Raw genomic sequence first — 23,818 nt, forward strand, 5'->3', positions numbered from 1 at the left:
AATGCTCCTTTGTCATATTATATTTAGGATCGTCTTTTGATAGGAAGCTCCTTTGTCATATTCGATTTAGGATCGTCTTTTGATAGGAAGCTCCTTTGTCATATTCGATTTAGGATCGTCTTTTGATAGGAAGCTCCTTTGTCATTTTCGATTTAGGATCGTCTTTTGATAGGAAGCTCCTTTGTCATATTCGATTTAGGATCGTCTTTTGATAGGATGCTCCTTTGTCATACTCGATTTAGGATCTTTTGATAAGGTGCTCCTTTGTCATATTCGATTTAGGATCGTCTTTTGACAGGATGCTCCTTTGTCATATTCGATTTAGGATCATCTTTTGATAGGTTGCTCCTTTGTCATAGTCGATTTAGGATCGTCTTTTGATAGGATGCTCCTTTGTCATATTATATTTAGGATCGTCTTTTGATAGGATGCTCCTTTGTCATATTATATTTAGGATCGTCTTTTGATAGGATGCTCCTTTGTCATATTATATTTAGGATAATCTTTTGATAGGATGCCTTTCCTTTGTTGTTTATCTCGATTTAGATCATCTTTTGATAGGATTTTGCTCCTCCTTTGTCATACTCGATTTAGGATCATCTTTTTGATAGGATGCTCCATTTGTCATACCCACCCTTTGGATCACTTTTGATGGATGGCTCCTTTGTCGTACTCGATTTAGGTCATCTTTGTGATAGGATGCTCCTTTTGTCATAACTCGATTAGTATCACTTTTGGATCACTTTTGAATAGGATGCTCCTTTGTCGTACTCGATTTAGGATCATCTTTTGATAGGATGCTCCTTTGTCGTACTCGATTTAGGATCATCTTTTGATTGGATGCTCCTTTGTCATACTCGATTTAGGATCATCTTTCGATTGGATGCTCCTTTGTCGTACTCAATTTAGGATCATCTTTCGATAGGATGCTCCTTTGTCATACTCGATTTAGGATCATCTTTTGATAGGATGCTCCTTTGTCGTACTCGATTTAGGATCATCTTTTGATAGGATGCTCCTTTGTCATACTCGATTTAGGATCACTTTTTGATAGGATGCTCCTTTGTCGTACTCAATTTAGGATCACTTTTTGATAGGATGCTCCTTTGTCGTACTCGATTTAGGATCGTCTTTTGATAGGATGCTCTTTGTCGTACTCGATTTAGGATCGTCTTTCGATTGGATGCTCCTTTGTCGTACTCGATTTAGGATCATCTTTCGATTGGATGCTCCTTTGTCGTACTCGATTTAGGATCAAATTTTGATAGGATCTTTGTCGTACGATAGGATGCTCTTTGGTCATACTTCGATTTAGGATTATCAATAGATTGGCTCCTTTGTCATACTCGATTTTAGGGATTAAATTTTCATAGGAGCTCCTTTGTCTACTCGAGTCGTTTACTCGATTTAGGTAAATCATCTTTGCATAGGATGCTCCTTTTGCGCGATTTAAATCGATTTAGATCACTTTTCACTAGGATGCTCCTTTGTCGTACTCGATTTAGGATAATTTTTTGATAGGATGCTCCTTTTTCATACCCGATTTAGGATCACTTTTGGATAGGATGCTCCTTTGTCGAACTCGATTCAGGATAATCTTTTGATAGGATGCTCCTTTGACATACTCGATTTAGAATAATCTTTTATTAGGATGCTCCTTTTTCGCACTCTATTTAAGATCGTCTTTTGATAGGATGCTCCTTTGTCGCACTCGATTTAGGATCGTCTTTTGATAGGATGCTCCTTTGTCGCACTCGATTTAGGATCGTCTTTTGATAGGATGCCCCTTTGTCATCCTCAATTTTGGATCATCTTTTGATAGGATGCTCCTTTGTCGTACTCGATTTAGGATCGTCTTTTGATAGGATGCTCCTTTGTCATTCTCGATTTAGGATCATCTTTTGATAGGATGCTCCTTTGTCATTCTCGATTTAGGATCATCTTTTGATAGGATGCTCCTTTGTTGTAATTGGTTTAGGGTCATGTTTGATAGGATGCTTTTGTCTTACTCGTGTCAGGGGTCGTCTTTTGATGGGGTGCTTCATTGCAAAACTCAAAAATAGGTCCATCTTTTGATGGGGCTTTCCTTTGCCAAATTGGAATTTAGGACTGTCTTGTGATGGGGTCTCTTTAGCCAAGCTCAAAATTAGGACCGCCTTGTGATGGGGCCTTTCTTTGCTGTTCAAAATTAGGACCATCGTTTGATGGGGCTTTTCTTTTCCATGTTCAAAACCAGGACTGTCTTTTGATGGGGGCTCTCCTTTCTCAAACTCAATATTTGGACTTTTTTTTTTTATGCTAACACTCCTTTGTCATGCTTGAATAAGGAATTCGAGAGGCGCTCCTTTGTTATATTCGGATGAAGACCAATTTTTTGGCGAACGTCTTTTTGTGAGATGCTCCTTTGCCAGGCCACAGGAACCACGTGCATGCGGTAATGAGGAACTGATCTGGGACAGTTTAACGAGTTCCTGCAGCTTTCGTCATCATCATCAGCATTTGAGATTGGCCGCGCACGCAAGAGCAATATTTTTTTCCCGAACAATATCGCAGGTAAATTGAAGCATCCGGTGTCCGCTTAACATCCACTGGACAGAGGAGAACGACACGCGAAGAGTCAGTTTTACGAGTCGCCTATTGGTTTACGCTTAAGCCGTATGTTTGTGTCGGTGCAGTTTACCTTCTTTTTTTATTCATGAGCTCGCACCCCCAGACACATTCTTCTTCCTCTTGCACCTTTTTTTTTCTTCTTCTAAAGTCGTGTGTTCGAGGAAAGCGTATTTTCCCCCTGTCACATTATTCGGTCTGTTTTTTCTTCTCTCTCTCTCTCTCTCTCTCTCTCTCTCTCTCTCTCTCTCTCTCTCTCTCTCTCTCAATTTTATAGTTAGAAATTGTACCAGAAACTCCTTTTCATTGTTTCCTCTCTTGCGTTCCGCAATTTTCCCTCATGTTAGGTAATTTGCATCGTAAATTTTATAATCTTTAAAAAAAAAAAAAACATAAATTGGAGAACAAAAATGATAATAATAATAAAAAACAAACAGTTTCGGAGCGTCATGCTGCTTCTTCAGCGTCTCTTCACGCTCCGAAGCTATACGTGTATTTTTTTTTATTTTTATGTATTTATTCTCCAATTTGTGTTTTTTTCACAGTATCAGAATTCGATACAGATCTGTATCTGTATAATATATTTCCGTATTCATATCAACGCATACAGAACGTTACAGCTGACGCACATTCTCAGTGCTTGCTGCAGGCACGTTCATGAACACACACGCACACACGCACGAAGTATCCAAAGAGAAAGAATTAAGACACTCGGCTTATCACGACGTGGACAAAGACAAGCTCCTGTGACCCTTACGCAACCCTCCGATAAGGATCGCAATTGCTCACCCACGGAGGCTAATAATGATGTCTTCTCGTGTGATAGTAAACGTCACATGATATCCTGATAATATATTTCTCAGGCCAGTTGACTCTTAATAGTGTACGACATGACATTTCCTTAGCCTGGGGGAGCGAATTTTCTTTTATTTTCCCCCCCGTCAATTTTCCTCTTCTTTATTATCTGGTGTTTACTGTATCTAGTGTTTATTAATCGTTCGTTAATGTTTTGAAGCTTGTTTTGTTCGCATTGTAGAATGAGGTCCGAACGTTTTAAAGTATCTCCCGTGGAATTTCTGTTTATGATTTCTTCCTCTTCACATATTGAAAAAAGAAACACTTCAACATATGATATCTTTTAATATTACTTTTTTTAAAACGATTTTTTATACATTCGGATCATTTGGTCATAAATGCTAGAAATAGGTGTTTTCTACATTTAATTTTCAATAAATTATTTATTTTTTTATTTTTGAATAATTTTGCTTCTTTAACAGACATGTTTTGTGCAGTATTAATAAATGTAATAAAACAAGTGAAGAATGGTAAGAATTACGGTATAAATGACATTACCACGTACATATATTTCCATAGATATATTTCTGTTCCTCTGTATTATTTTATTAAAATCATGTCCTCAATATTTGCTTTTATCTTGAACGAATTTGAGTCTTGTAAGATTTTTATTCGTATTTCCCCTGCAGTGCATGATCGATCTTTTATTTATTTATTTTTTTTATTTTACATTTAGCCATTGTAAGTTTTCTGTGGGAAAGTTTGTTTTTATCTGTTTTCACCTGTATTTGCATCTTAGCTTTCAATTTTAACATTTTCCGATTTTCCACCTTTTTCTTCTTCATTTTGCGTCTGTTTTTATGCCTCAGAATTATTTCTCCTATCTTTTATGTCCTCACACATACTGAACATACGCAATCACACACAGAAACGTATCTGTGTGAATGTATAATATACTCTTTATTTTAACTGTATATTCTCTATTTTTCCATATTATATTTCCATATACCCTTCTTTCATTTCCTTGTACCTCGTCAAGTATGTGAATGTATAATATACTCTTTATTTTCATTGTAATTTCTCCATTTTTCCATATATTTACATATACCCTTCTTTCATTTTCTTATACCTCGTCAAGTATGTACACTTGTAGGAGTCCACATACTGGGTAGGAACAACCAATAATCAGCATCCTTTTTGGGGATACAGTCTCCCTCGCCCGACGTCCTACGTCATAATCCTCCGTGATTGGTTGCCTCCTATTTTAATGGGCAATATCCTGAAACTCTCACCGGCAGCGTTTCCATCAACTCAGATTGTAATCTCTGACTTTGACTTAGATCCTGATCACTTTTAGACAGGGAGAAACTTCTCGTTATGTTTTGATAATATCCAGGCATCTTTCTCCTTGATTAAAGCGTAAGCTAAGATTAATTATTTTTACCGAATTCCTTTTTTTTTTTTCCTCGTCACTTCACGTCGTTCGAGAGTCTCGGCCTTTTAAGCCTCCTGTTATATAACAGTTATAGTCGCTATAAACCTTCCATTTACTGTTGTGTTTTGAATGGCACCCCCCTTTTTCACTTTCCCCGAAACCCATTCTTGCTCCCTCCCCGTTTGTCTGGGGGGCTTTCCACCCTCCGCTAATTGGTCTTTGTATTGGTGTCGTACCTGTGCCCATTTGCCGCTTTGATCATTTCAGACCCGAAATTGCCTTAGTGTTCTAATACAGTTCAATTTGGATTATATTTGTAATCAATGGAGAAGTATCGTAATGAATTGGTGCCCTGAATTCGTTTCTAAATTTCGTATATGTAGCTTTGAGCGTTTCTCTATTTTCAAATAATTTAATTCCACAATGTATGAATTAGTTTCACATATAAACTTTTACGAATAATTTAATTCCACAGTATCTGAATTATTTTCGTAAACAAAAATATGCGCGCTTTAAATTTTGCCCTCACCGAGTTATGTTGCTAATGATTTTCAAGTTGAATATTCTGTTTAAATAGAGATTTTAACGGGTTAACGAACAAAGACGAGGCAAACGTGAAAATGGCAGCTACGAAGGAAGAAGAAGAAGAAGAAGAAGAAGAAGAAGAAGAAGAAGAAGAAGAAACAGAAAAAGAAGAAGAAGAAGAAGAAGAAGAAGAAGAAGAAGAAGGAAAGAAAGGAGTCGACGCCGTCAAAGGGTGGAAAGAAGTTTTTCCAATCAGAGAAAAGTGGAAAGGTCGTAACTTGATAAATGTCGAAGATCAAGCAAAGTTTTACGGTGATTTTCGCTTTTCCTAAAAGGGGATATTGTAGAACATAAAATTTATCGTCCGTGAGGGCTGCGAACTCCGCGCCTATATCGCGCAACTTTCCCGTATATTATAGGAAGATAACTTTATAGACTGTAACTTCATATAACGTTATAACTCTAATAGTGTCCCACCAATTTTTTCTTTTACGTCAATTTTTTTTCTTCTTTATTTTAATGCTGTGAGCTCTTTCATTGTATTTCCTGGATGTATAATTCTTTAATTTAAGCAAGAATTCCTATACAGAGGGCATTACAAGAAGGCAAATTATCCCAGGCTTTTTATATAATTTTATTTATTTATTTCAATGCTGTGAGTCATTTAATTGTATTTTATGGATGTATATTTCTATAAATTAAGCAAGAATTCCTATCCAATAGTTTTCAAAGCATTTCCAAAAATAAGAGTCCCAGGTTTTTTTAAGTATGATTTTTTTCCTTTATTTTAATGTTGTGAGACATTTCATTGTATTTCCTAGATGTATCTTTAAAGTAAGCAAGAAATTCTATCACATAGGTTTCAAGGCACTACCAGAAATAAAAGTGTCACAGTCTTTTCATTATTATTATTTTTGTTTTTGTTTCAATGCTGTGAGACATTTCATTGTATTTCCTAGATGTATCATTCTTTAAATTAAGCAAGAATTCCTATCAAATAGGTTTCAAGGCATTACCAAAAATAAAAATGTCCCAGGTTTTTTAAGTAAGATTTTGTTTCTTTATGTTAGCGCTGTCAGTCATTTCAGTGTATTTCCTATAAGTATCATTCATAAAATTTAAGAATTTACTTAAAAATTTCTATCCAGTAAGTCCCTGGAATAGTATCCAAATCATGATTAGAAGCACATGGCGAGGATGGTGACTTTGATGATTCCTAAGGCATGCTTTGGTTATGTAAGAAAAATAATTTCCTACGATTAATTATCCTATCTGGCATTTTTTAAAAGACCCGTTTCTCACGGCTACCTTGTAGGCTCCCAGTTGACTCAGTTTGTGATGGGTGCCGGCGTCAGCTATGGTGAAGATAAGGGCATGGAGTTGTGTGCTATTTTTATTCCTAGGGACTTTTTGAGAACTGTAAGGCATTGTTTTTCTTGCGTCACCCCTTCTGAAAGGGGACAGTTAGTAATATATATATATATATATATATATATATATATATATATATATATATATATATATATATAATATATATATATATATATATATATATATATATATATATATATATATATATGTATATATATATAGATACATATATATATGTATGTATGTATATGAGTAATATATACATAACACAAACACATCATTAATCACAATGAGTAAATAAGTTAACACTTGCGATCTACTGCAGCAGCAACTGCTCTAGAATTGCATGATAAAAAAAGACGAGAGGCAGATGTTCGGTCTCTTGGTTATTAACAACTCTTCTAGAAGGAAAAATATTTTAATTTTTATATTTCTTTTGTAAGAAGTCCTTTGTATGTCTCTAGGAAGCAGCTGATGTTCTTTTGTCTCTGGGGCCACCCACTTTATACGAATAAAAGAGACTTAAATAACAGCTGGTAGCATATAAATCAGAATTTATATATATATATATATATATATATATATATATATATTATATATATATATATATATATATATATATATATATGTATACACACACACACACACACACATATATATATATATATATAATATATATGTGTGTGTGTGTGTAAAGAAAGTGACTGCATGAATCTTCAAGAAACATATCATGTTATAGAGGCTTCAGGTTCAAGATGTGATAAAAAAAACTGGCCTTAAGAATCACCTCCTAGCTTAAGAAAAGTAAACGCAGCATTTTTGATGACCCAGTTGTCAATCAGGTCAATCAGTATCACGGGCCGTGGCTCATACAGCAATATACGCTGAACAGAAAAGTAGATTGTGCCGAAGAAACTTCGGCGCATTTTTTACTTGTTTTATTTTTCGTCTTACAAACATGAAATTGAAAAGAACTTGATTTGCCTCCTGTGTCATTCAGACGAGTATATTAACGGAAATAATATGTTCATTATATACAAATGAGAAATAAGACCAAACATCAGAAATATACTTATATTTCTACGAGTTAATTTCATACAAAAGGTTGAAACCAAATATGATATTTAAATTGGCAAATACTGGGTTCTTGCTTAGGATTTTATCGAATTTTGTTACCTTTCATTTGCGCGTTTGCATCATCTTTTCATTTGATGTTGCTATTCATGTTCGCATCCTGTGCTAATAATCTCTGGAGGCATAAAATATACAAGTATTTGATTTTTTTTCATTATGTTTTATGTATGTAAAGGCAACATGGTTCAAACTGGGACATAATTAAAAACAAAACGATTAACTGCCATATTTTTTACATAACTGGTATCACTTTCCAGGCTCCTACACAGATTGATTATGTATCTGGAAGGTTTGATCATAATAAAATTAGTACCATTATATGCAGCAGTGAATAGATTAGAAAGCGTTGGCGGTTTCCTTAAACATATCCGACCTTAATTTGTATTGAATGCATTCCATCTAGTTGTATAGGCCTTAATAATCTTAACAAGCTTTCCTTAATCATATCGGACCTTAATTTGTATTGAATACATTCCGTATAGTTGTATTGGCCTTAATAATCTTAACAAGAGTATCAAATGATCTATTTTGATAACATTCTCTAAAGCCGCGATGAAGTTAGCATTTGCTGTCACGTTCAGCGGAAACATTTTGCAACCTTATGAACGACTCCACTCAGCCCTCGAACGTTTTTCTTATTCTGGCTGAAGGTTTTTAAAATCACATTCGGCCGTATTGGTCAGCTTTTATGGTTCTTCACGAGCTAGATTCGGCGATGATTATGGTCAATTTGGCTGTGACGCCCCTCTAACCCGTGCTTTGACACAGTCTCTATACTTATGACCCTGTAGCTGCAAAATGTATGTATGCAAAGTATATGCCGACTCTTACAAAGAAGAGTCCATAAGGGCATTTTCGCCTCTCTCTCTCTCTCTCTCTCTCTCTCTCTCTCTCTCTCTCTCTCTCTCTCTCTCTCTCTCTCTCTCTCTCTCTCGTATATCGGAATTCCAAAAGATTTTCATAATTCGTATCTTTCCAGTAATTTGGTTCCCCCACTTATTCTCAATAGAACTCGCTTGTTTTTTTTTTTTTTTTTGCCCTCTCGAAATACATTGCTTACACTAGAGTTGATTCCTCTCCATTTGACAGAGTCTATGATTTATTGAGCTGATTTCTATCCCTTGCAATGTCATCCTTCATTCGCATTGTTGGCGGAACTTCCAAAGAGGCAAAGGCTTCAGGATTCAGGATTCAAGATTCATGACGATCAATCTTGCTTGAGATAGACGTGTAAAAACAGCGAAGAGATTATCCAGGGCATCATCCACCCCTTGTGGAGATGACTGAAAGAGTATCAGCATCCCGATCATCAGCATCAACTACAGTCAAACAACCAAAAAGCTCCTTTTCTTGGAGCCGTGCCAATCAACAATTCCCAGAGGCTCTTGTCAGCACAGCGAGAGAGAGAGAGAGAGAGAGAGAGAGAGAGAGAATTTGGCTAGGAAATATTGTAGGAAACCCTCACAATACGAGTTTCCACCTCCATGCGTTTTGCAAGCAAGCAGGGTCCAACGGGGGCTTTTATGGCCTCAGATATCTGGGGCTGGCAACGGGCCTTCTTCCTTCCCTCGGACCGTCCGTCCGTCCGTTTGTTAGATCTTCCAGCTATTCCCCCACCCCCACCCCAGTCCTCATATCCCCCTTGTCCTATGGGTACCTCCTCCACCACCACCGCCACCACCAGCCCGGAGTCATCTCACCAGTATCACCGTCCCGACATCAGTCCCGACATCAGTTATAACTCTCTTCTGTTTATTTCCATATATATTCAAATGGGATGGGTAGGCGGCCTCTTCTTATTTCTCTCCCAAGGGCTGGAATGGTTTTGGCTTTCGTCGGGACTTCTATGCAAATGTTTAACTTTTTTTTTTTTATATAAAATGAAAGCGTGTTGGGTATTTTATTCATTTTACTGTAATATATTTTTGTATCCACGTGATATTAACTGACGTTTTATTTAAATTACTGGCAGGATGAATAAGGACTTTATATAGAACTCAAGTTATTCACTTTCTCACATACTACAGCAGTTAAAGTATTGTATAAGAGACTTCATTTCGATTAAGTAATGTTGAGAAATATTTGCTTTTGCTTATGCTTTTGTTGAAAACCACTTGAATCCTTTGTGCACATGATGACCGAAGAGAGAGAGAGAGAGAGAGAGAGAGAGAGAGAGAGAGAGAGAGAGAGAGAGAGATGTGGAGGCAGAAATATAGAATGAAACTCCAAGAAAGAAAATATTTAATGTTATATCAATAGCGATGGTAAAATTTTCCCAAATTTTTAATACTTAACTGACAACATTCACTGTCTGAACGTACACATCAAGTTCCTCTAATTTTTCTCACAGGCGCCTATGACCAAACTCTTTCCGATGCAGAAGTATTGAAACAGTATTCCTCTAGCGAAATGTCAATGGATGTCAGTTTACAAGAGGATAAGCAGGAGAACTGCCTTTAACTGTAATATTACAAGTTTGTATTTGTTCCTTTCGTCAGTAAAGGATTTTCGCTATTTTGGACATTTATGTGATGTTATCGTTCTTCTAACCCGCTTAACTTCAGCAATAGAACGTGGATATAACTTAAAGCGATCACTTATAAACATGGAAAACTTGCCCGATATCATTATGTCAAAATCTTTTGAGCCATTTTATTCTCTTTTCCGGATATTCATTCTAATGAATACAAAAAAGCATTCAATCTGCAATGAAGACATATCTCTGCTTTCGCCAAAAATGTTCGAGCTCTGTTACGTCAGACAAATTTCCCATAGTTGAGACACTTGTTCGAAGATCTTTGTTCAAAGAAGTCGTGTGAATTGCATTGCTTTACAGTGACTTCTCTTGATATTCTTCTCAGGAATCACTACCATCAGTTCAGTCATCAACCGAGGCCTGTGAAAGGAAACGAAATTCTCAGTTTTAACTGTGTTCAATAGGATTAAAGTGAAGAAATACAGGGTGTCCATAAAGTCCTAGTACCATTACAATTATTTATTGCTCAGAATGGTACTGGGACTTTATGGACACGCTGTAGATGCATAACATATTACTGTAACACGGATACGTTGGGGAGAATACTGACACAGGTATTCAAAATACATTATCGTGAATCACTAAGTACTATACTTGTTGGTTACTAAATAAGAAAAACAGATACTCAGAACCACATATGGACAAGCACGAGGATGGACAGAAGATAGATTAAGAAGAAAAGGACAGCTGGTGGATGAAATGACAGTTTAATGAGACGCTGACATTTCTGTCACATAATTATTCCTGATGGATGGCGATATCATTCCATTAGATTAGGGGTAATTGATGATTTAAAATAGGAGAAAATTAAAGAGAAAGTAGACGAACGCGGAGTTCAGCAAACTTCAGATTTGGACTCCATTCTGGAAATCAAGTGATAAAACTAATACAGGAGTTATTTTTCATGCACGAAATTTGTGCTGTTGAAATGACACGGATTACGTGTTCGTGTGCAGATTAACGAATATAAACAATTGCTTGTTTACCGGATATCTTCATGCTCTCAGATTTTGTACTTCGCATTTCTATTTCTTCTTTAATGTCTTTCCCAGATAATGTGGAGGTCCAAGAGTTTTCTTTCTTCATTCATTTCTTTCCCTTCATGTTACGTCGGCTCTTACAGGATGACCTGTTAGCTACGATATTTCACAGATCACTTGTAATAGTATTTACATATCCTATCGTTATCAATTATCAATTTCATTGTTGCGTGTATAATTCTGTTGTTGAATGCTCGATATTTTTCTATAGTGAATGACTTAGATAGTTTAATTATGCTTTGTTGCAGGACATTTATGCTTTTACTTCTTTCTAGTAACACTGAATTGAACTTTAGTCCCACAGTATATCACATAAAGAATGAAATATTAAGTATCCTGTTTAAGTAGTCGACGTCTTAAGATAATTTTCTTGACACTCTGTATGACTTGTTATTTATATTTGAGGACATTTGCTCTGGCAGGGAACGACGCTACGACAAAATTTCATAGGTTAGAAGATACTACAGGAATTGACTGTCACTGCATAGCACTCTCTCTTAATATGGATGTGTAGACATATTAAGGAGTTCTGTATATATCTTCGTTGGAGCAGCGAATATGACTGCCGTGAAATTCATGTTACAAGGTTTTAGTAAATATCACAATGTATTTCTCTTTGGAGTATATCCCGAACCTGACACAGATGACTATTTTTTATTGTTTGTTGGGAAATATGTACAGGCTGGCTCAGCAAGATAAGTTTATAACTAAAATTCTGTCCAGTTGATAATGGCGCCTGCGCATTTCTGCTAGCACATGTTTCTGCCTCGCTTACGACAAGGTTCATAAGCTCATTGACACCTGTGACCATTGTGCTACCGTGATGGATAGCAAGAGAAACCAGTGTAATATCTCCACTACAGCGAATTTGAATCCTTTGTTGTTAAAACCTAATTTTTTTAATCATTCAGTTAAGCTTATTATGTCCTAACCGTTAATTTGCATAATCAGATCTGCCTCTGTTCTGTTCTCCACAATCTCCAACCCTTTTTCAACAAAGTTCATAGGCCACATTGTCTTGAGAAGACTTCCCTCCATTTGCAGCCTTTGTTCTTCGAGCCACTGGCTAATTAATTTTAAGGATACGTTCTCTCATATCCCCGAACGGTCAATCTCAGACGTGTATTTAGCTGACAGACAGACGGACAGACAACCATAAAAAACATTTTGAAATATCTTCTGGACAGACAGACAGACAGACAGACAGACACAATCAAAAACATTTTCATATATCTTTCGGGCAGACAGACCCACCTACAGAATACTTCTGGTTGGGTAATGTAGAAATAAGGACTTTCGAAATTTCTTGGATTCGTTTCTGGGTATACGTATGTACACATTTCTTAACTCTGTTCCTTGTCAGTAACGTTTCTTGTTAGAATATATGTTTTAGTATTCAAAGTAAGGTTACGTGTAGGTGCTAGAAAACATCGCAGCTGTTATTAACACAAGCGACTTGGGAAGAATGTGAAAATTCAGAAGCGCCATTAACAGCACGTGTTCTTTGAGCAGCTTTCTTTATTTGATAACATCTTTAGTTGTTTATTAATTTTTTTCATTGACATTAAGTTGGATATTTACATGTGTATTCCATTGAAAACATCCAGGGCATTTGTCTATTTACGAGAGTGAGATTTTCCCGTACACGTGCATATGGTTATCAGATATACTCGTACACCAGCAATTGAGATTTCGTAAACTTTTATGACCACCTGTGACGAAACACAACATATAAATGTTATCTCTGTGAACAACCATGCGTGTGAAAACTGTGAACTAACTACTTCATCTTTTGACTTTCCTGTTCTACAGTCTTTATAAATTCTTTTTCTATCGTTCTTCATTCGAAATTTTTTCTCCATATCGCCTTACTGTGTGCAAAGCTGATAGCTTGGATGTAACTGGTAACTGTGCCTTGAAGAGAAAATATATCGGGTTGAACGTATCTATTTCGTGACCAGCTTTCCTTCATGAGGAATTTGTGCTTATGCTTAATAAAATATGAAATCGAATATCATGGGAGACCCTATATGCCATTTGATTATCGAAAGAGTCAAATTAGCAATCTTTTAATTTTGTAAGCTCAAAATCTGGTTACCCTCCGCTTTATATGTTCCAGAGGTGCCAGTTTGATTCGGTCTCTCAGCTTCCGGAACGTGAGATGTGGAGGTCGCGAATTTCGGTCTTAGGGCTTCTTATCTCTTTATTTTCTTAGCTACGGACGACAGAATATTCCTCCTCTGTCTCAGACAGCGGCATAATTAATAATACCCAAGGCTCGCCTAGTTGTCGAAATGGTGCCCGCAAACGGGAGGCGTACCCCATCTGGATACTTGACCTTTGACCTTTGTTTTGGCCCGACGAGCTTCCCTTTTATACGATAGTCTATTGGATTTCTCATTCCCCTGTTTGGCCTATGACTCTCGTTTGACCTTGCACTGAACTTGAGTGTATTGGGAACCTGTTTAACCAAGAGGTTCGTCAGCTGAATTCCTCGTCTGAATATGGTGCTTCTCGGTAACGAAGATTACGTGGCTGCTTTTGCGATCCACAGCATTGCGATTACTGCCAATCTCTAACGTGGGCACCATTTGATGTAAAAGGAAAACGGCATCAGCTCAATTAGCACATACGGCTAAATTGGTTGATGATTCCAATACGAAATAACGGTAAAGACACAGTAACATTTCAGCTGCGTATGGTGTCTTAACTTCTAAATTATTCTCTCCAAAGATAAAAGAATTGTATATTTACGTGGTTCTTGGGGATAACGTTATATATAGACAATAAGGATTGGTATTTTTTTTTTTTACAGAAGTTTTATGTACTATGTACTACCTTCTGTAACATACATAATGTTCATGGGAAATTGATAATGTGCAACACGTACATCAACCGTCTCAAAATAATGTTACAAGAGATCAGTTTTCTAGACATTCTTTGTATTTATAAATATGTTATGTTTAGATATATGTACAGTGTATAGGCTAATTTCAAGAGAATACAAAAAAGAAAGAGCGAAGAAGGTGGATAGAGAAATTATTAGTCCCTTATTTCTCTGGAAGTTATTCACGAAACTCTACACAAAAAGGCAAATACACATGAACACCGCTGTGTTCAGGTTTGAAATGTTCCCATTGCAATTAAAGAAACTTGCTCTCTCTCTCTCTCTCTCTCTCTCTCCCACAGCCTATTTGAGCAGGCCTGGTAGGTTCATGTACGGCAGACCTTTTACCAGAGGTAACTGAGGTTAAGTAAAGGATGTTGGTAATTTGAGAATGGCTGGTTTGGCTGGTTGCGTGCAACCTCCATTTTGATGACACCCTCCTCACTCCATGGACTCTTTCTTGACTCTCGAATTTCATGTTTATTTATGAGCTGCGGAAATGGAGAAATAAAAAAAAAAAGAAAAAACAAAGGAAGGAAAGAAAGAAGGGGCGCTTATGTATCTTATTTTTATCCCTCTTCCGCCGGTATGTTGTGTTTGTGTGTTTGTGTGTGTCTCTGTGTGTGAACCTGCCGTCATTACATTGCGGTGTTTGTACAGCTAAAGGTCCTCCTTTAGTCCTACGCCTCTAAACTTTCCCTTAACAAGACCGGCTCCTCCATTTATGAAGCACTTTTGGGAGTTTATTGAAAGAGTGGAAAGGGGTGATTTCAGAAGTGCTGCGACTTTTCTCGTGGATAGCTACACGTACTTCCCGTCCAGGTGTTTTGCCCATAAAATTATTATTATTATTATTATTATTATTATTATTATTATTATTATTATTATTATTATTATTATTATTATTATTATTAAATAGTTCTTATAGTAGCACGGATCTGAAGATGGAGACACAAATACTACAGTTTCATTTATAAACATATTCCTGTAGTTACAAAACTGCGGATTTGTTTCTCCATTATTATTATTATTATTATTATTATCCTAAAAGTAATGGCTAATTCAGCAGCGGTACGCTTGTAGAGATTCTTACTTTTAATGAAGTATGCTTGAGAGAGGGTCTGCATCCTAAGTATTATTGTTATATATTTATTATTTAATTAATATTAATATTATTATTATTAATTAATTATTATTTTATTATTATTAAAATTTTGGTAATTTGAAAGAAAAACCCTCTTTTAAACAAATTCTGTCGAATAAAATGGCAGAATTCAGCGAATTAATATTATATCTTTTCTATTTTTCTTATTACTCGCTTTTCTGGCTCAGCGATACTTCGCAATAATTGGCCAATATTCATATTGGGGATAATGCTGATAGTGGTATTTTATTCAGAACAGGCTTTATTAATCAAAGACTGGTATTATCAGTATACTGGTATTATCAGAATACTGGTATATGGGAAGGCGTTCCTCTGGTCCAGATCAAGCAGGGGTCGTCGTCGGTGTTGGTATCATTTCATAAGAGAGGTCAATGTCAGGCCGGGGTCGTCTCTGGTATTCAGCAGGTATTAATGCTGGTGTAGCTCTGGCTTATCGCGACGTTTCAACCCTCTCGTAGGTCATCTTCATGGCTGGTCAGCAGTAGAAGTGAAGAGATGGTGTTGTTTTAGAGATTAAGCTGGCCGGTCTGCATGCCGATATTTATAGCGGCTCGAATCCTAGAGCTTCGAAATATCGGCATGCAGACACCATCTCTTCACTTCTACTGCTGACCAGCCATGAAGATGACCCACGAGAAGTTGAAACGTCGCCATAAGCCAGAGTTACACCAACATTAATACCAGCTGAATACCAGAGACGACCCTGGCCTGACATTGACCTCTCTTATGGAATGATACCAACACCGACGACGACCTCTGTTTGATCTGGACCAGAGTAACGCCTCCCCATATACCAGTATTCTGATAATACCAGTATACTGATAATACCAGTCTTTGATTAATAAAGCCTTTTCTGAATAAAATACCACTTTCAGCATTATTCCCAATATGAATATTGGCCAATTATTGCGAAGTATCGCTGAGCCAGAAAAGCGAGTAATAAGAAAAATAGAAAAGATAATATATAAGATTAATTCGCTGAATTATGCCATTATATTATTATTATTATTATTATTATTATTATTATTATTATTATTATTATTATTATTATTATTATTATTATTATTATTATTATTATCGCTTGTGATATTCATTTTTACCATTTCCATATCGGCCGAAACATAATACTTGCTCCACCTTCTTCCTGCAATTTTTATCCTCGAAAACAAACGTCCACCGCGATTCGCTAGACACTCACCGAGTGTAAACAGGCACTCGTTCTGGTATTCATTACACACAGTCACAGGACAAGACGTTTTATGGCAGCGTAGCTGTAAGAGATACCGTCGTCCCTGGGGATCGCTGCAATGAGAGATAAATCACATCTATGCCTGGTTGAGTGTTGGGCCATCAAATCATGGCAGGATTTGAAGGAACAACCAATAGATCGCCCTCCAGGCGTCTTGGAAAGTTCGCAGCGTCCGAGCCATCATGAAACAGCGACGGAAGGGCCATGGAAGCGTTCTCGGGAATGCCTGGAAGAGAGCTGGAATTGGAAGGGGAAAAAAAATACGCCACGTATTCCAAGGCGCTCTATATTTACGAGATAGCCTATAAGATAGCGTCCTTTCGTCGTCCTTCATCTACATCCCATTCTATCCTATCCGTCCGTCTTCCAACCCCCTTCCAGCACCCCTTCCCTTTCCCCCACCCCTTCCCCTATCCCCGGTTCCTGTCCTCTTGTAGGACCGCCCCAGCCCCCCTCCTATCCTTTTTCTATACCGAAGCGCGAGATGGCAATCCGTGGAAGATCCACTAAAATTATACTCTTGCTCGTAACGGCGGATTTGTTTACCCAAGATGCCCAGTTTCTGTTAAATCTCCAGAAAATATATTATTTCTCGCGAGGAGGGAGGCCGGGCTACGGCAGCCTGGCTTATGCAGATGAGGTCGTTATTCCAGAACCAAGTGCAGCCTACTTAATTGGGATTTTGTTTATTTGAACGGTTGCTTTGGTCCTGCTCCTGCTTTTCTCTCTCTCTCTCTCTCTCTCTCTCTCTCTCTCTCTCTCTCTCTGCTACTCCTCCTGGTAGCGGATTTTCTCGGCACTGCTATGATTGCTGATCGCTAGCGGGTTACTGCTTTTTTTTTTTTTTTTTTTTTTTTTTTTTTTTTTTTTTTTTTTTTTTTTTTGCCTGCTTTATCAGTGCTTGCTGTTGGCTCGCTGTGGTATGGGATGATGCTTTTGACATGCATGCGCAAATCTAGTTTGTAGATTAAAAGTCCCACATGAACCAATATTTGCTGGGATGACTGTTGGTTGTTTTCTGACTATTAAAATTTACTGATTCTAATAAGTGTTGAAATTTACTGATTCTAATAAGTGTTTAAATTTATTGATTCTAATGAGTATTGAAACTTACTGATTTCTAATGCGTCAAGTCAGTGGAGTGCTTTTACCATTATATTAAACGAAAACTAAGCTAAACGCGCAGACAGTACAAACCAAATACTAGAAACGGAACAAGTAGGAAATATATCGTAAATTTAAAAATCAATTATTAGAAACCATATAAAACTCCACATTTGCGGTTCACTTACTCAAATGAAGTAATATTGATACTGAGGGCGCATGTCAGAAAATTCCTTATGCCTATATGAAAATGTTTTCTTAATGAAATATAGAAAATTTTTGTTAGCTGCATTTCTTTGACCTAACATTTCGGGAATGAATATCTAAATAAAGAAGAGTCCAGTTTTTTAGGATGGTTCCTGAAAATCTTGAACGATTCGTCATGTCCTCATGGATTGCATTGCAACAGACAAAGTTTGGAAAGCTGCAATGAAGTGAGTTCCATCACATTAAGAGCAGAAAATCCTGAATAATTGTTGTTCTTCAATTAGGGAAAAACATAATGGATATTTGTAAAAAATATTCAATTATATATCATGCCTCGAGTTAAATCCAAGTTCAAATGAGTAACGTTTCCATTCTTCTAATCATTTTATTAATACTTCAGACAAGGAGGTTAGTTTTTTTTTTTTTTTGGGGGGGGCCTCGGTTTGTTTACTTGTTTGCGTTTTTGCCAGAAGGATTGTACGAAAGGTTATGTAAGAATTTTCACGGAAATTTTACTAGAAGTGGGTGTCGTGAATTTGCTACAACTTTCTTGGTCTTAAGAGATATAGGAACGTAACTTTGATAGGAAAAAGACCCTTTCAGGGGTAGATTGCCAAGCCTTGGCTGATGTGAGCGGTTTCTAAGTGCTCTTCTTATAAATATTTGCAGAAAATTGCTATAACCTGAAATAACCTCTACAATAGAAAAAAAGGAGGAAAAGATTATCGCACTTTGAGGCAAATGAGCACTAGGAATGTTTCAAAGCGTCTCCCACGGCATTATACCTCCTCCAGTCCCCTCCCACCGTCTTCCCCCAAAAAAAGAGAGAGAGAAAAAAAATCTAATACCGCTAAATGTATTGCTTTCATTTTGTATCATAGCTCGGGGGCACGAGAATTCCATTTATCCAGTAATTAATTATTTAGCTCTTCAGAAAAAAATTAACATTTCTGTCAACGTCTGACTTGATTTCCCCTTAGAATATATATGGGTAAAAATCTGTTAGCTCGGTGATACCAGATTTATGTCTGCAATTCGGAAATACCGTCTAGTGAGAATCGAAGTCTCAAAATTTCAACATTCCACAGCTGCAGTGAGGACAAAAAGCAGTCACTTGTACAACAAATTAATCGACCTTAAGACAACATAGTCCTTTCTGCGCTTTTCATCCTTAACAACGAGTGCTCTTGTGAATTTTTTTAAGGCAGTTTCAGTTTTTTTTTTCTTTTTAGGCAATTTCAGTTGTTTTCATGTTATTTAGGTTGTGTCTTATTTTCCATGTAAACAAATGGGAATTCTCCTTTAACATGAAAGCAAAGGTAAATGGAGACAGTCAGGTTTAGAGATGTTTTTTATTATAAATGGTACACAGTCTGTACTCGGCATATCTTTTTGGCGACATATTGATTGAGGAGAATGCTTAGTTAAAAAGATTTATATTTTCCCAAGATATTTTTATTTGGAGGCGTCATAGAATATTTGTAATGATACTTTTAAATTTCAGAAATGGATACATTTTGAGATAAAATTCTCTCTCTCTCTCTCTCTCTCTCTCTCTCTCTCATTCTCTCTCATGCTCTCTCTCTCTCTCGTCTCTCTCCTCTCATCTCTCCTCTCTCCTCCTCCTCCTCCTCCTCCTCCTCCTCCTCCTCCTCCTCCTCCTCCTTCTTCTTCTTCTTCTTCACATCTGGATATATCAACAACCTCTCTCTCTCTCTCTCTCTCTCTCTCTCTCTCTCTCTCTTCTCTCTCTCTCTCTCTCTCTCCTCTTCTTCTTCTTCTTGTAGATATTAACAGCCTCTCTCTCTCCTCCTCTCTCTCTCTCTCTCTCTCTCTCTCTCTCTCGCCAGACATATCAACAGATTTAACCTACAGTATGACAGCTTGCCCTAAAATGTAACCCCCCAACCACCCGCCCCCCCAACACACACAAAAAACTGAGATAGTGGTTACTGAGACAAGTCTAGTTATAATGCATGAAATGCCCTGAATAATATGGAAATCAAAGGTATTTCTTATCTGAAAATGTATTGTATTGTTAGTCGTGTGATCGGTACAGTCGTGAATCACAGCCAGCGACAGGTCGGAACTCTGAGCATCTCAAGATTTCGTGTGCAATGAGAGGCTGCCCCAGCATCTCTCTCTCTCTCTCTCTCTCTCTCTCTCTCTCCTCTCTCTCTCTCTCTCTCAGCTTTTTAATGTTCCTAGTATAAACACAAGACTTTTGTATACATAAAACAAACGATTGTCATTTCCTCCTCCTAAATTCATGCTGCTCTCTAACCATTAAGCTAATTTCCACCTACCCTACTTTCTCTATGAAACCTTTCATGCACCTACTTGAATTATATTTATGTGTATTTCATCCATAAATACATACAAACACTTCATTCACTTTTTATCTAAAAGAAAAATAGCAAATTTCCTTTACCTCCATTTCCTTAGAAGCTTCGCAACGATAGAGATTTATGAATCTCGAATTAAGGAGGGACAGTGCTAAGTTAACAGAATTGTAACCTGGACGTCTAATCGTCAACTGCTCTACTGCAAATGAGCCGCTAAACATCGCTCGTGAAATTGATACGTCGTTAAATAAAACCAGATGTCGAAAACTCGAAGGTCAGAGATCTGCTTGACATTTCCAAAGAGCGAGAAGCCAAAAGGTTCAACACGGTGACAGACGTTGCAGAATTTAAATTGCAAGTTCTTCCGACTTAAAGAATGTCACAGTGCTCTCTCTCTCCTCTCTCTCTCTCTCTCTCTCTCTCTCTCTCTCTCTCTCTCTGCGCTACGATAGTTTCGTGAAATATTCTTTCTTTAGGGTGAATTCGACCTTTTTTATTTTTTATTTTGCACAATCTTTCCTTGGCGCGCGCGGACACACACAACACACACACACATAGAGAGAGAGAGAGAGAGACAGAGAGAGACAGAGACAGAGACAGAGACAGAGAAAGAGAGAGAGAGAGATTTATCAACTGAGGCATTCTTTAGGTCGGAAGGACTTGGATTTAAACTTTGCAATGTTTGTCACTGTGTTTAACCTTTTGGCTTCTTGCTCAGTGGAAATGTCAAGCAGATATCTTACCTCGAGTTTTCAGTGTCCGGTTTCATTTAATGACATCTATCAGTTTCACGAGCCATTTTCAGCTGCTTATTCGCAGGCGACTTGTTAACGATTAGACGCCGAGGCTGCGACTTTATCAATGCTTGGCCTTAATATGAGACTTCCAAGTCTCTCTCGTAGCCGAGCTTCTTAGGGAATAAAGATGGAGAAAATCTGCCTCTTTTGCTTCAATGAAAAGTAAATGAAGTTGTAAATATTTATCAATGAAATTTGTAAAAATATAGTTCAGATAGTTCAGAAAGTTTTCATAGAGAAAGTGGGGTAGGTGAAAATAACTGAAAAATATAAAAATGTCTTAATGGTGGGAGGAGCGTTAATTTACGAAGAGGCTACGAGAACATTGTGTAGCCTATGAAAAGATTTTGCATGGACTGGAAGAAATCGTAGGACTGAAATGGTAGAGAAATGGAGGTGAAATTAACTTTGTTTATTCAAGAAAAAATGAACTTAGTTTATTCAAGAAAAGCACAGCTGATGCGGCTTCCGTTTTCAGTTGATTTAGGGAGTGGTAGTGAGGCCGAGGAGTATATAAAATGGATATATCTTTGATTTAGATATTTATAGGACAGGTGCGAGAATGACTAATCTCCACTATCTCAGCTTCCTGGAACTAAGTAAGTCTTGCTACACAATTTAATGCATACTGATTTCATGTTGCATGCATTCATACATCATGCAAGTGTAGACACACGCTCAGCAGAACACTTTATTACGTGTTGCGTGTGTATGAACTCGTTGTGTACATACTGAGTACATTTGCAAATTGGAATATAAATCTTTATCAGAAATAAGCAATTATTTCAAATGAAGTCTAATCAACCAGTCTATTCGTTGACCTTAAATAACTTTATTAGTTTAGTGTTTGAACGATTTGGTTTAGATGTATTGCACGCACGAAGTTCGTGAAAATACATAATATCTCTCAGCTGTGTGTAGAGTTTTATTGCTTTTGTTATATCATCATTTATATTCTCCGGATACAGAGATAAAATAATTGCGCCAATATTTTAAGTTATATTACTCTAAAATTTGCAGCACAATAACACCATGATGGGGAAGCGATGAATTTTAAAATTCTACCCATGTTACTGCAACACTCCCAGTTCCTGTTTTAGAAGGAAATAAGTTGTGCATTGCAATGTAGAAAACCCTCTACATGGACTAGTTATAATATTTCTGAATATATCCATTTTGATTTCTGTTTCGTCTGGGTTACATTTCGTTCTGTCCAACAGTTTAATGTTGAGTATATTAACAAGCTGAACCACGGCCTCAGGAATGTTGAGAATTAAAGTGTGAAGTTAGTAACTTCAACTTCAATAACTTCAAAACTTCGGCTTCAGAATGGCCTAAACTAATATATGCTTCTGTCATTTTTTCCCCTGATTTAAAAACGAAGCAAAACTTTGACCATGTTTTATGCAAATGACCATGGGCATTGCGACGCCTGTCGCAGACTTCTCCCTCCCTCCCTCCTCCTTCCTCCCTCCTCCTCCCCTCCTCCCTCCCTCACACCCGCCAGACCCTTCACTCTTTCCTTCACCTTCCTCCTCCTCCTCCGCCTCCTCCTCCTCCTCCTCCTCCTCCTCCTCTTCCTCCTCCTCCTCCTCCTTCTCCTCCTCCTCCTCCTCGCCATCGTCCTTCTCCCTAGACTCTGACATGGTCATATTAATGTAAAATATTTGAATATATGTCTCAAGAACGTGTTAAAACGACGAATGGTGTGATTAAGGCTTTTAGCTTTTGCTTTATCACTGGCATTTAGGACTCATTGTTAACATTAGGTCACGCAATATCTGGGCTCTCTCTCCCTCTCTCTCTCCCTCTCCCTCTCCCTCTCCCTCTCCCTCTGTCGTTCCCCTACTTCGTTTTGTGTCCTCGACGTCGGTTTGCTCTGCGATTATTCTTCCCTTTTGGGATATGAGACTTGCTTCTACAAGGAGTCGTGTTTTTTTCCCTTTCTTATCAGCAGCTTTATATAGGTATTGGGTCATTTAGCAGATCTTTTGACTTAATAAGTAAGGCAATTATAAAAATTGTTATCTTTCATCAGGTTTCAAATCTGAATATTAAGTATTTTCAAAAGGTCTCTCTATGTCATTGTTGCTGTTTTCCAGTGGATGGAATAAACCGAAGAAGTTATTGAACGAATTTATGCAATAGATTTATTATGAATGAATTTATGCAATAGATTTGCTGTGAAGGAATTTATGCAATAGATTTATTATGAATGAATTTATGCTATAGATTTGCTGTGAATGAATTTATGCAATAGTTTTATTATGAATGAATTTATGCTATATATTTATTATGAATGAGTTTATGCAGTAGATTTATTATGAATGAATTTATGCAACATATTTATTATGAATGAATTTATGCAATAGATTTATTATGAATGAATTTATGCAATAGATTTACTGTGAAGGAATTTAGCCAATAGATTTACTATGGTTGAATTTATGCAGTAGATTTATTATGAATGAATTTATGCAATAGATTTATCATGAATGAGTTTATGCAATAGATTTATTATGAATGAATTTATGCATAGATTTATTCATGAATAGTTTATTTGCAATAGATATATGAATGAATTTATGCAGTAGATTTATTAGAATGATGCAATAGATTTA

General features: G+C 37.0%; 2 protein-coding genes across 3 annotated transcripts in view; both read left to right on the plus strand.

Moving 5' to 3' along the window:
* LOC135222958 (homeobox protein php-3-like) overlaps positions 1 to 23,818 on the plus strand; it is a 657,411-nt gene that overhangs the window by 273,280 nt on the left and 360,313 nt on the right. The gene's annotated exons all lie outside the window — the stretch shown is intronic.
* Positions 5,458 to 10,327, plus strand: LOC135223179 (protein Shroom4-like). The gene is made up of 5 exons (XM_064261683.1): positions 5,458 to 5,594; positions 6,652 to 6,781; positions 8,125 to 8,156; positions 9,366 to 9,601; positions 10,218 to 10,327. The coding sequence occupies exons 1-5, from the start codon at positions 5,458 to 5,460 to the stop codon at positions 10,325 to 10,327; spliced, it is 645 nt and encodes a 214-aa protein (XP_064117753.1).

This window comes from Macrobrachium nipponense, chromosome 8 (assembly GCF_015104395.2).
Source record: "Macrobrachium nipponense isolate FS-2020 chromosome 8, ASM1510439v2, whole genome shotgun sequence".
NCBI classification, from domain to species: domain Eukaryota; kingdom Metazoa; phylum Arthropoda; class Malacostraca; order Decapoda; family Palaemonidae; genus Macrobrachium; species Macrobrachium nipponense.

What these genes read in the sequence shown, in the direction of transcription:
- LOC135223179 (XM_064261683.1), top strand. Translation starts at nt 5,458, where the DNA reads ATGGCAGCTACGAAGGAAGAAGAAGAAGAAGAAGAAGAAGAAGAAGAA. An exon ending in GGAGTCGACGCCGTCAAAGG is followed by an intron (nt 5,595 to 6,651) that starts GTGGAAAGAAGT and finishes ATTTTTTAAAAG; the next exon opens with ACCCGTTTCTCACGGCTACC. An exon ending in ATTGATTATGTATCTGGAAG is followed by an intron (nt 8,157 to 9,365) that starts GTTTGATCATAA and finishes GCGTTTTGCAAG; the next exon opens with CAAGCAGGGTCCAACGGGGG.